The 12,250-nt window shown below is 40.2% G+C and overlaps 1 protein-coding gene across 4 annotated transcripts in view; it reads left to right on the plus strand.

Annotated features, from left to right (window-relative positions):
- LOC130284079 (anterior gradient protein 2-like) overlaps positions 1 to 4,657 on the plus strand; it is a 104,732-nt gene extending 100,075 nt beyond the window's left edge. For all 4 annotated transcript variants that reach the window (XM_056534055.1, XM_056534058.1, XM_056534056.1 and 1 more), the window contains exons 5-8: positions 59 to 135; positions 1,418 to 1,481; positions 2,320 to 2,403; positions 4,405 to 4,657. In XM_056534055.1, coding sequence (XP_056390030.1) covers positions 59 to 135; positions 1,418 to 1,481; positions 2,320 to 2,403; positions 4,405 to 4,454 — 275 coding nt within the window. In that variant the 3' untranslated portion in view covers positions 4,455 to 4,657. The remainder of the gene's footprint in view (positions 1 to 58; positions 136 to 1,417; positions 1,482 to 2,319; positions 2,404 to 4,404) is intronic.
- Positions 4,658 to 12,250: the final 7,593 nt, after the last annotated feature.

Consider the following 12,250-nt stretch of genomic DNA (forward strand, 5'->3'; position numbering starts at 1 on the left):
AAAAACTATTATATAGAACTTTAGCAAGACACTTATAGTTTCTCTCTCTCACACGTAGAACTGAAGAAAGCTTTTGCTGCTGATGCTATGGCACAGAAATTGGCTCGGGAAGATTTTGTTATGCTGAATGTTGTGGTGAGTTTCCAGTTTTTCCTCTATAATATATAATGTTACTTGAACAGTCTCAAACAGTCCTGGCACATGAAAGATGCAAATCTGTAAACTGTTGAGTTGTAGGAGTCATCACTGAGGAATATATATCCATATACAAATGTTACACAATACAGGCCGTCACGCGGGGGTGTGGCGTCATCTCATGTCTCCAATCCCAGAAACACTGAAGTTTCCAAGAATGGAGAAGCAGCCCTGCATAGGATGCGGGTGCTGCACGGAGATTGTGGGGGTGGGGGGGGGGGCGGGGGGTCCCCCGCGATCAGACATCTTATCCCCTATCCTTTAGATGTGAGGAAGCAGTAAAAAAAGAGGTTGGGGCGCTCTCTCGTGTGTGATGGGGGCATGGTAGGGTTGTCAGAAATCACTGCACTCAAGGTAATGTGATGTCCCGCTGAGGTTATCAACGGTGACAGCACCTCTCCTGGGGAGTGTGAAGTGGAAGGTAGTAGCGGCAGTTGTGCTGCTCGAGACCCCCTGTCCGTATCCGCGAAGGGGTATGGAAATAATGAAACCAGGAAAAGGAGAGGAAAAAACGGGGGTTCTAAATGAGCGCTACTGCTTGAAGAAAAGGATTCGGAACGCTGATATAGCACAGGACAGTTTATTATGGTTTAGAGCAATAGGACAACTTGTTTCAGCACCAGCATGTGCCTTCTTCAGGTCCATAAAACAAATAATTTCGGCGTCCTGAAGCCTGTGTTGTGCTGTGATGGCGTGCCATCACGCCATCACAGCACAACACAGGCTTCAGGACGCCAAAATTATTTGTTTTATGGACCTGAAGAAGGCACATGCTGGTGCCGAAACACGTTGTCCTATTGCTCTAAACCATAATAAACTGTCCTGTGCTATATCGGCGTTCCGAATCCTTTTCTTCAAGCAGTAGTGCTTGTTTAGAACCCCCCGTTTTTTCCTCTCCTTTTCCTGCTATCCTTTAGATGGGGGATCAGATGTATTTGGCCAGATTTCCCCTTTGAGGCTGCGTTCAGACGGGCATGATAACAGCTCACTGGGCCCTGAATATTGCACCTAGAATATTGGTTTCATTTGAAAGATCTAAGCTCTGCTATTCTAGCCATCCTTGGCAGTAGAGAGTTATTATGGCTAAATCTAGGCGAGAGTTTTTTGTGAACACAATCAAAGAACGGATTGTCCCAGACAGTAAATGTTAAAATAAAATAAAGAACTACAAGGATTTAAATGAGATTATCATTTGTAAATTGAGTGAACTCTGTCTTTTTAGCACCCTGTGGCCGACGACAACCAGTCTCCAGATGGTTTTTATGTGCCCAGGGTAATATTTGTGGGTAAGTTTTTACTGTGCAATTAATTTTGAAGTTTTCCTACTAAATATTTAGCTTTTAGTCTCTAGTTTATAGCGTGTTCACATCTGCTTCACGTACTTCCGTTGTTACGCGCTGTCCTAGGAGCAGAACAGAAATGACACCAGTGCCAGATCCAATGAATACCTAATACCAGTTTAACCTGATGGATCCCCCCCAAATACTATAATGGGGCCAGTCAGGTTTCTGGCATGGCAACTGAGATTTACAGGGGCACTCCGGTGAAAAACTTTTTTTTTTTTTTTTTTTAATTCAACTGGTGCCAGAAAGTTAAACAGATTTGTAAATTACTTCTATTAAAAAATCTTAATCCTTCCTGTACTTATTAGCTGCTGAATACTACAGCGGAAATTCTTTTCCGTTTGAAACACAGAGCTGTCTGCTGACATCATGAGCACAGTGCTCTCTGCTGACATCTCTGTCCATTTTAGGAACTGTCCAGAACAGCATATGTTTGCTAGGGGGATTTCCTTTTACCCTGGACAGTTCCTAAAATGGACAGAGATGTCAGCAGTGAGCACAGTGCGCATGATGTCAGCAGACAGCTCTGTAGTATTCAGCAGCTAATAAGTACAGGAAGGATTAAGATTTTTTAATAGAAGTAATTTACAAATCTGTTTAACTTTCTGGCACCAGTTGATTTCTGTGAGATTTGTGCCAGAATCTACACTGGAGGCTCCCAAATAGGATGTCAGACACAGATGTGAATGTTGCCTTATTTTTTTTTTAAACTGTGACTATAAAATAGGGGTGTACCAGTTGCCTATTCAGGGTCTTGACTATTGTCGTTTCTAAACTACAGATCCATCAATGACTGTCAGGACAGACCTTGCAGGAAGATACTCAAACAGACTGTATGCCTATGAAGCTGGTGATATTCCAGAGTGTGAGTATTATACAATATCTAGAAGTATCTCCATAGATAAACAATTTAATAAGGTCACCAAACCTTTCCATCAGCTGACTGCTGGATTCAGAGACCCCTGCAAAGAGTTTTGCCTATGAAATGGTGCGGGCAGTTTAACATTTATATAGTATTTGATGGTGGCCATTGAGATGAATGGTTTTCTATGCAATACATAGATGACCCAAGTCTCCTTGCTCTCCATTCTGGTTGTCCTGAGCCTTGGAGCATTAATGATTTGTTTATGCCATGAGATTTTTTCCATAATATTAATTGCTGTTTATTAGTGATGAGCGGCATTGGCCATATTCAAATTTGCGGTATTTTGCGAATATATGGACAAATATTCGTCATATATTCGCGAAATTCGCATATTCGTATATTTATGCGCATATGCAAAAATATATGCACATATTGGCGAATATTGAGCACTCCCTTCTTTAATGGTATAGGGAACTAATGGGCTAGTGTAGTGGTCTCCAACCTGCGGACCTCCAGGTGTTGAAAAACTACAACTCCCAGCATGCACAGACAGCCGTTGGCTGTCCGTGCATGCTGGAGTTGTAGTTTTGCAACGTCTGGAGGTCCACAGGTTGGAGACCACTACACTAGCCCATTAGTTCCCTATACCATTAAAGAAGGGAGTGCTCAATATTCGCCAATATGCGCATATGCGAAGAGCAAAGAGGGATGCAGTGATCACGGTCATGTGTACTGTGAAAAAACAAACAAAAACGAATATTCGTAATTGCGAATATATAGTGCTATACAGTGGTCCCTCAACATACGATGGTAATCAGTTCCAAACGGACTATCGTTTGTTGAAACATCGCATGTTGAGGGATCCGTGCAATGTAAAGTATAGGACAGTGGTATACAACCTGCGGACCTCCAGATGTTGCAAAACTAAAACACCCAGCATGCCCATACCCATGCTGGGTGTTGTAGTTTTGCAACATCTGGAGGGCCACAGGTTGTAGACCACTGTTAGAGAAAGTTGTACTCACCTGTCCCCGCCGCTCGGGACCGTCACCGCTCGTCACCGCTGCCTGGGATGTCGCCGTCCATCGCTGTCGCCGCGTCCCCGACGCTCCAGTAAGGCCTCTTCTTCCCCGGCATCATCGCTCTCCGTCGCCGCCATCACGTCGCTACGCACGCCGCTCCTATTGGATGACGGGACGGCGTGCGCAGCGACGTGATGACGTCGATGGAGAGCGCCGACGATGCGGAGGATCCCGAAGAAGACGCTCCGGAGCCCCTAGGACAGGTAAGTGATAGTCAGCAAAGGGCACAGGGCACCGTAAACAGCTATCCGGCGGCAGCTGAAGCAGTCTGTGCTGCCGGATAGCCGTTTATGCGATACAAAAACATCGTATGTTGATGCTGCCTTCAACATGCGATGGCCTCTGAGAGGCCATCGCATGTTGAAATTATCGTATGTTGGGGCCATCGTAGGTCGTGGGGTCACTGTATTTGCAATATTCGCGAATATGCGATATTCGCGATTAAAATTTGAATTGCGAATATTCGCGAGCAACACTACTGTTTATGTCTAGATCTTTACTAAATTGCAGCTTTTAGCTTGTTATATTAACCAATGATGTTCCATGGCTACACACCTTCAATAGCTCTTCCGTCTGTCTTTCTCAAACACATGCACACTCAGTTTGGCATCTATTCTCAATGGGTTTAATGGGAATCAGCATCTGCCAGACTCCAGAGGTGGCTTATTTCACTAGAGAACAAAAAGGCTCAGGCATTCATATTCAGCATATCTGATTCTTCTTCCCCCCACATTATCTGTTGTGGGGGAATTGGGACACTCTTATGCACATAAGTCGGCAGTTCCTGCCTAAATCGGTGGGTTTGGAGGACTTGGCTCTTGTGTCTATGGCTGTATTTTAGATGCAGTTATTTAAAAATGCTCGAGAGCCTGTTTGCGAGGTTATTTTGTAATAATTCTGTCAACCTCTCTATCCGTAGTGATCACAAACATGAAGAAAGCTAAAATTCTACTGAAAACCGAATTGTAGGTGTCTGAATCATTGAAGAGACTCCAGTGCAGCAACGGTGACCATGAAGCACTGACCACCACCAATATCAAGAGACTATAGTAGACCCATAGGAAGAAATGATTATGAGAAGTGATTCACAGCAGCACACATTCACAGATACTGTAGCTTCCTCCTCTTTTCTAATGTTTTATACTAGAGATGAGCGAACTTACAGTAAATTCGATTCGTCACAAACTTCTCAGATCGGCAGTTGATGACTTATCCTGCGTAAATTAGTTCAGATTTCAGGTGCTCCGGTTGGCTGGAAAAGGTGGATACAGTCCTAGGAGACTCTTTCCTAGGGATGTATCCACCTTTTACAGCCCACCGGAGCACCTGAAAGCTGAACTAATTTACGCATAATAAGTAATCAACTGCCGAGCCGAAAAGTTCGTGACGAATCAAATTTACTGTAAGTTCGCTCATCTCTATTTTCTACCTCCTAGAATAGAGCTTGTATCTGTTACTTGTTCTATGACAGCACAGACAATATCTTGGTTTCTCTTACTGGCCTTTCTGTCTATGAACTTTGGTTAAATTACATTTCACTTATGTACGTGCTTCGTTAAAAATCCATAACATGCTCAGTGACCCTATATTTTTACAGAGCACTAAGCAAACATAAGAGACTGCCTTACGTCAATATTAGTGTACTTGGTAGAGGATGAATACATTGAGTGAATACATTAGCACTGAGTTGGTAACAGAGTAGGCAGCAGCTGCATCAAACGTTACTGAAATTTATCATATTTCATTGTTACACTGCTATTAATATGCGCCCTGTGGTCTTTACTCTTTCCTTTACTATCTGTTGTGTTCCTCAACTTTCAAAGCATTGCAAGCATTGTAGCACCTATCCAAAAGGCATGTAAAAACATGACTGTGGGCAACAGAAATTCTCATTTGCTCCTCTTTGCCCAAAATTGTGTCAACAGGTCACCTCTGTAACTTTATACATTTTATACTAAATATTTACTATGTATTTGTAACAAATAAATATGTTTTATCCCAAAAATTGTTCTCAGTATTTATTGGACTCTGTCAAGGAGAGGTCACAGTATGTCCACTGCATTTAGGAACAATAAAGGCAGATAGAGGCAGACTGCTGGAATCATTTGTTAAACTCTCTGTGGGAGGGGCTATAGTCAAGAAGGTCTAGTGGGAAGGAGATAGAGTTGGCTAGATTCCCAGCTAGAGTGTCCTGACCTGTCAGGTAGTTCATTACAAGATGTACCCCAGACAGGTAGTGGGGCTAATAGTTGGACTATTCTGCAATAAAAGTTAAAGGGGTACTCTGCTGGAAAATATGTATTATTATTATTATTATAATTTTTTTATAAATCAACTGGTGCCAGAAAGTTAAACAGATTTGTAAATCAATTATATTTAAAAATCTTAATCCTTCCAGTACTTATCAGCTGCTGTATTTTTGGATTTCTTTTCTGACTGACCACAGTGCTCTCTGCTGACACCTCTGTCCATTTTAGAAACTGTCCAGAGTAGGAGCAAATCCCCATAGCAAACCTATCCTGCTCTGGACAGTTGCTAAAATGGACAGAGGTGTCAGCACAGAGCAATATGGTCAGACTGAAAGGAAATTCAAAAAGAAAAGAACTTCCTCTGTAGTATACAAACAAATCTGTTTAACTTCCTGGCACCAATTGATAAAAAAAAAAAAAAAAAGTTTTCCAGTGGAAAATCCCTTTAAAGAAAAACATGAAAAAACACAGACAGGCAGTCAAATAACTTTATCACCAATATATGTTGATTTAGTTAGAATGGTAAAATAAAATAACATGCTGGGTAGCTCATCAGCAAAAAAAAAAGAACTTGGGGTTATCTAGGAACATTTAAGCATATTTCTTCCAAAAACAGCACCACCTCCAGACTGTGTATGGTATACTACACAATCTTAGGACAGGTGTGGTGTGATTTTTGAAACAAATTAGCTCTGTTTCTCTGTCCCTGGATAACCAGTTTTAAAAAGTCTTACTTCCTGAGCCCTGCAGTGGTGAATTGTATCCCTGTGTTTCCAGTGACTTAGGGTACATAGTCCTCAGGGCTTGCCCATGTGGGGTTAAGAGGGTCACATGACTCAGGTGCTGCTGCAGTGACCGTCCTGCAACACTTTCTTGGGGCTCTTCAGAGTTACTAGAGGACAGTGAGGATGACAGGAGGAAGGTGGGATCATCATCCTCACTAGACTTTGATGGGTCTGAGGGGTTTGATGGGTCCAGATATTGATATCGCTCTAACAGAATACACACATTAGAACATATTTTAATAAGAGGGGCTTCAACACATCTATACTTTTTATTTATTTTGTGTACTTGACATCCATGGGGTGGATGATCACAGGGAGGGTAAGGCTGGGTTCACACTACGGTTTGTAACTATGGTTCCCGTATACGGCTGGGAGGAGGGGTGGGCGGGGCTTAATCGCGGCGCCTGCACTCAGCCGTATTCGGGAACCGTAGTTAATGTATGTCTATGAGTCGACCGGAGTGAACCGCAGCCTCCGGTCAGCTGCTTTTTTGGCAGGCATAAACGTGGTTCCCGAATACGGCTGAGTGCGGGCGCCGTGATTAAGCCCCGTCCACCCCTCCTCCAAGCCGTATACGGGAACCGTAGTTACAAACCATAGTGTGAACCCAGCCTAACAATGAAATCGGTAATCACAGGCTTGGAAATATACTGACTATTGCCGATCTACAGTAAAAACTGACGATAAGCACATCCACACTCTCTAAGGTAGACTTGATGTACCCATTGAATGTGTGATCACAGTTGTAGATGTCGATGGGGTAAATAGGATTTTTGGTTGACAGCAGGAAGGGATTTGGGGCAGAAATGGAGGGCAGAGAGCCAGATGCTGCAGAAGACTTCGACAGCGTCACAAATGTGGCAAATCACAGTTAATGCCGGGCAGAACAGCTAGATAGAGCAGCGATCGTGTTAGTGTCACTGCAAGGTACCATGCAAAGTATACATATATGTACGATTGTGCGAACCTCATCCCGCCCATGATGTAAATATATGTCATAAGGCAGGAAAAAAAAAATCTTTTTATATGCTATATTCTCAAAAACTAACCAAGGAAAGGAAATATAGGGTCCTTCAAACACGGATACATATACCCTTGGAGATAAATTATAATAAATCAATCCACTTAAATCTACCAATGAGGCCACAAATATATACACAATGAGCTAAAATGTTTATTTTTATTAAAGGTCGCAATAAAAAGACATTGCCTCACAATAAAGTGCTCAGAAAGGTTGCATCATATATATATTACAGAATGAAAGACAAAGAATCCAGGGTGGGGTATAGGATACAGGTGAATAACCTGACCTAACCGACCCTGCCTAGTCTAACCCCTTGCCCTGACTAGAATACGTGTGGACAGGGACAAGGGATATAAATGATGTACAAAACCAAGAATACCAAATATAGAAAAGTAGACAATAAAAAATGACACAATATGTCTAAACTCTTACTCCTTATAACCTACGCGTTTCACCCTAACTTGTAATTTGGGGTTCATCAGGGCTCGGAGGAGCAGTCAACATACCTTTGTATATACTAATTAATAAACAAAACACCACATATATATTTACAAAAATATCTAAATACCAAAGATAGTGAGGCACATATAATACATAAATAACACGTAATAGCTGCACGATGATGCTGAGTCAAAAATAGACACTGCAGATGAATTCATCCACATAGGCCACAGATATAGGAATGAGAATCCTTGATTTTACTTTCAATAGATGTGGCAATACGTTCCTTGCCCAAATAGAAACTGTAAAGAATGAACAATAACAGAGGCCCGTCAGTATCCTATAAAAAAACATGATGGAAAAAACATGGCTAGAGTATACAAAGCAACATATATACATGTGCATATAATACCTTCACATAGAGTTGTATGTACTCAAGATGACTGAGTGATGTACTATTAGGATACACAATACTGAATTACCGGTACTACTGGAGCCTAAAGAATAAACAAATAGGCAAACCCAAGTAAAGATACCATACATCTATTTATTATAGTGTCCATTAAGATGAAGAAAATAAAGCAACCTTACCCTGGTTCAAATAGTCCACGGGTACCAAATAGGGTTAATAGCTGATATAGCACAGAAGTCAGACGTATCACAACACACTATAGACTCTGTAACAACAATAAATATAGATATCTACTTGTGTCTATAGCATAAGATAAAGTTCATATAGTCAGCAATGTACCAGCTAAATATATTATATGGACGGCAAAATATTACCCCCAAAAATATAAGATACCAGAAACCAAACAATATCCAAATAAAGGATTAATGGTGTATAAAACCCCAGAAGTCACTAAATAAAGATTTACATAAAATGCCATGTAGGAAAACTGTGTGGGCATCCATTTGTAGTATAACATGCTTACCCTATTGGGAATCAAGCAACAGGTGACAGATAAAAAGACCAATGAAGTAGATGGCAGTTCCGCTTCCCTAATATGGAAACTCCCGAGAGATGATACACTCTGTGGAATAATATCCGGGAGGGGGAGTTATCAATATGTGCATAACTAGTATAAAAAGATACAAAAGTAAAGCTTCACTCACCCCGATCTCTGGTGTCCATTGTGTGGACTCAGCGTGCGGCGTACTAACTAAATGCCGCATATCAGTTTAAATAGCACTCGGGCCGGAAGCGGAAAATGCACTGAATAAGTTACCACGCATGTTCCATAGTGTTGGAACGCAGATGCGCCTCACCAAGTATATAACAAAAACGAAAGCGAGGCTTGGATCTAATGCGTGTCAATCCGTGCATGCGCCATTAGATAAACCCGAATCAAGCCACAACAAAGAACTTATTCAAAACTACTGTAGTGCACTTAATCAATTACTGCACATGTTCCATAATATTGGAACGTGATATGCCTCACCAAGTATAAAACCTGGATAATAACGAGGCTTGAATTTCATGCGTGTCATCCGCGCATGCGCCATAAAATAGATGCGCATCCAACGAGAATAAGGAACGTATTCAAAACTAATATATACATATCTATTGACTATATTGATCCCAGACCTAAAATCGGGCCCATGTGGAAATATTGATAGATACTGATAAGATAGAATACATATAACACACAAATTGAGTTAATGGCAACATGATGGCAGAGGGTGCTGTAACAGGTAAGTAAAGCACATGAATCCCCGAGGAAGGCAAAAAAGTTTTCTTTATTATCCTAGCTAATGTTGCTTTGTATACTCTAGCCATGTTTTTTCCATCATGTTTTTTTATAGGATACTGACGGGCCTCTGTTATTGTTCATTCTTTACAGTTTCTATTTGGGCAAGGAACGTATTGCCACATCTATTGAAAGTAAAATCAAGGATTCTCATTCCTATATCTGTGGCCTATGTGGATGAATTCATCTAATTTATCTGCAGTGTCTATTTTTGACTCAGCATCATCGTGCAGCTATTACGTGTTATTTATGTATTATATGTGCCTCACTATCTTTGGTATTTAGATATTTTTGTACATATATATGTGGTGTTTTGTTTATTGATTAGTATATACAAAGGTATGTTGACTGCTCCTCCGAGCCCTGATGAACCCCAAATTACAAGTTAGGGTGAAACGCGTAGGTTATAAGGAGTAAGAGTTTAGACATATTGTGTCATTTTTTATTGTCTACTTTTCTATGTTTGGTATTCTTGGTCAGGGCAAGGGGTTAGACTAGGCAGGGTCGGTTAGGTCAGGTTATTCACCTGTATCCTATACCCCACCCTGGATTCTTTGTCTTTCATTCTGTAATATATATATATATGATGCAACCTTTCTGAGCACTTTATTGTGAGGCAATGTATTTTTATTGCGACCTTTAATAAAAATAAAAAATTTTAGCTCATTGTGTATATATTTGTGGCCTCATTGGTAGATTTAAGTGGATTGATATATGCTATATTCTGCCAGACAATTATTTTTTTTTTTTTTAGATCGAGGTGTGTGAGGGGCTTATTCTTTGCGAGATGAGCTGTACTTTCTATTGGTACTATTTTGGCCATACCTGCTTCCTTTTTATTCTACTTTTTTGGAGGCAAGGTGGTCAAAGTAAGCACCTCTGGCATGATTTTTTTAAAAATATTTTTCATGGTGTTCACTGTGTGGTAAAAACAATGTTACCTTTATTCTGTGGGTCAGTATGATTAAGGGGACACCCAATTTTGAAAGGTTTCTTCCTTTTTTTCTCACAGCTATAACTTTAATTTTGTGTTAGGATCTATATTTTGCAGAACGACCTGTGCTTTTTTTTTTATTGGTACCATTATTGTGATACATTTGATCGTTTTTATTCTGCTTTTGTGAAGGCAAGGTGACCAAAATGAGCAATTATAGCATTTAACTTTATACATTGTATAGGGGGAGATTTATCAAAACCTGTGAAGAGGAAAAGTTGCCCAGTTGCCCATAGCAACCAATCAGATTGCTTCTTTCATTTTTAACAAGGCCTCTACAAAATGAAAGAAGCGATCTGATTGGTTGCTATGGGCAACTGGGCAACTTTTCCTCTGCACAGGTTTTGATAAATCTCCTCCTATAACTTTATAGTACAAGTTGTTACCAACATGGCAATAACTATACATTTTTTTTACACTTTATTTATTGAAAAACATTTGTTTGGTATTTTTTCCCTTAGAAAACTTAAGGCTGTCAAAGTCTGATGACTAGTATACTATACCTGTCAGTATGACACTGACCATTGGTCTGTAAAAAGTTTTGATTGGTCTTGGTTTTCTAAGTGACAGTGCCTATTTAAAGAAACAAAAACATGTCTTGTCATGAAGGGTGGAAATTGCCCTTGTCTTTAAAGGGTACCTCTCATCAAAGAAACTTTTGATATATTATAGATTAATGTATGCAGAATAACTTCACAATTGCATGTTATTAAAAAATATGCTTCTTTCTATTTAATTTTCCACTTTGAAGAAATGACCACTAGGGGTCTCCCTACCAGTCCTGGCAGCAAGCATTTCAGACTAATGCTGGAGTCCTAAACACTACGAGCTGCCAGTCTGCTTTGTTCACAAAGGAGAACACTCAGAGCTGCCAGCCTGCTTTGTTCACAGCCTGTTTGGCTGTGAACAAAGCAGGCTGGCAGCTCTCAGTGTTTAGGACTCCAGCATGAGTCAGAAATGCTTGCTGACATGACTGATTGGGAAAAATACAATAGAAAGAAGCATATTTTTCATTAACATGCTATTGGAAAGTTATTCAACATTCATTAATCTAAAATATATAAAAAGTTTATTTGATGAGAGGTACCCTTTAAAGTTGTTAAATGAATGGTGAACATTCACTTCAGTTTGTTTAAAAAAAATCAATGTACAAAGATGCATGACAATTGCATGTAGAAGTCCCCAAGAGCTACAGGGGTGGTGGTATTGCTCACAAGAGATACTGCCATAGCAATGCAGTGCTTATGCTCAGTTGGATGAGCCCCTTTAAGCTATGTATAAGAAAAATGACAGACACATAAAATTAATAACAGAAAATGTTTATTTTCCAATCTCCTAACTGAAATGACTGCATTATTACCTCCCAGACATACATATTGCTTCTGATCAATATACTATTGAGGAACCTTGTCTAATACAGACATTAAAATGTATAGTTTTGCTTTTCCTTAAAATTTTTTTTTTTTTTTTTAAATTAAGAATGAAAAATAACCAGTTATTGCTCTTAATATAGTGGGGTTT

The sequence above is a fragment of the Hyla sarda genome, chromosome 8, assembly GCF_029499605.1.
Source record: "Hyla sarda isolate aHylSar1 chromosome 8, aHylSar1.hap1, whole genome shotgun sequence".
Taxonomy (NCBI): domain Eukaryota; kingdom Metazoa; phylum Chordata; class Amphibia; order Anura; family Hylidae; genus Hyla; species Hyla sarda.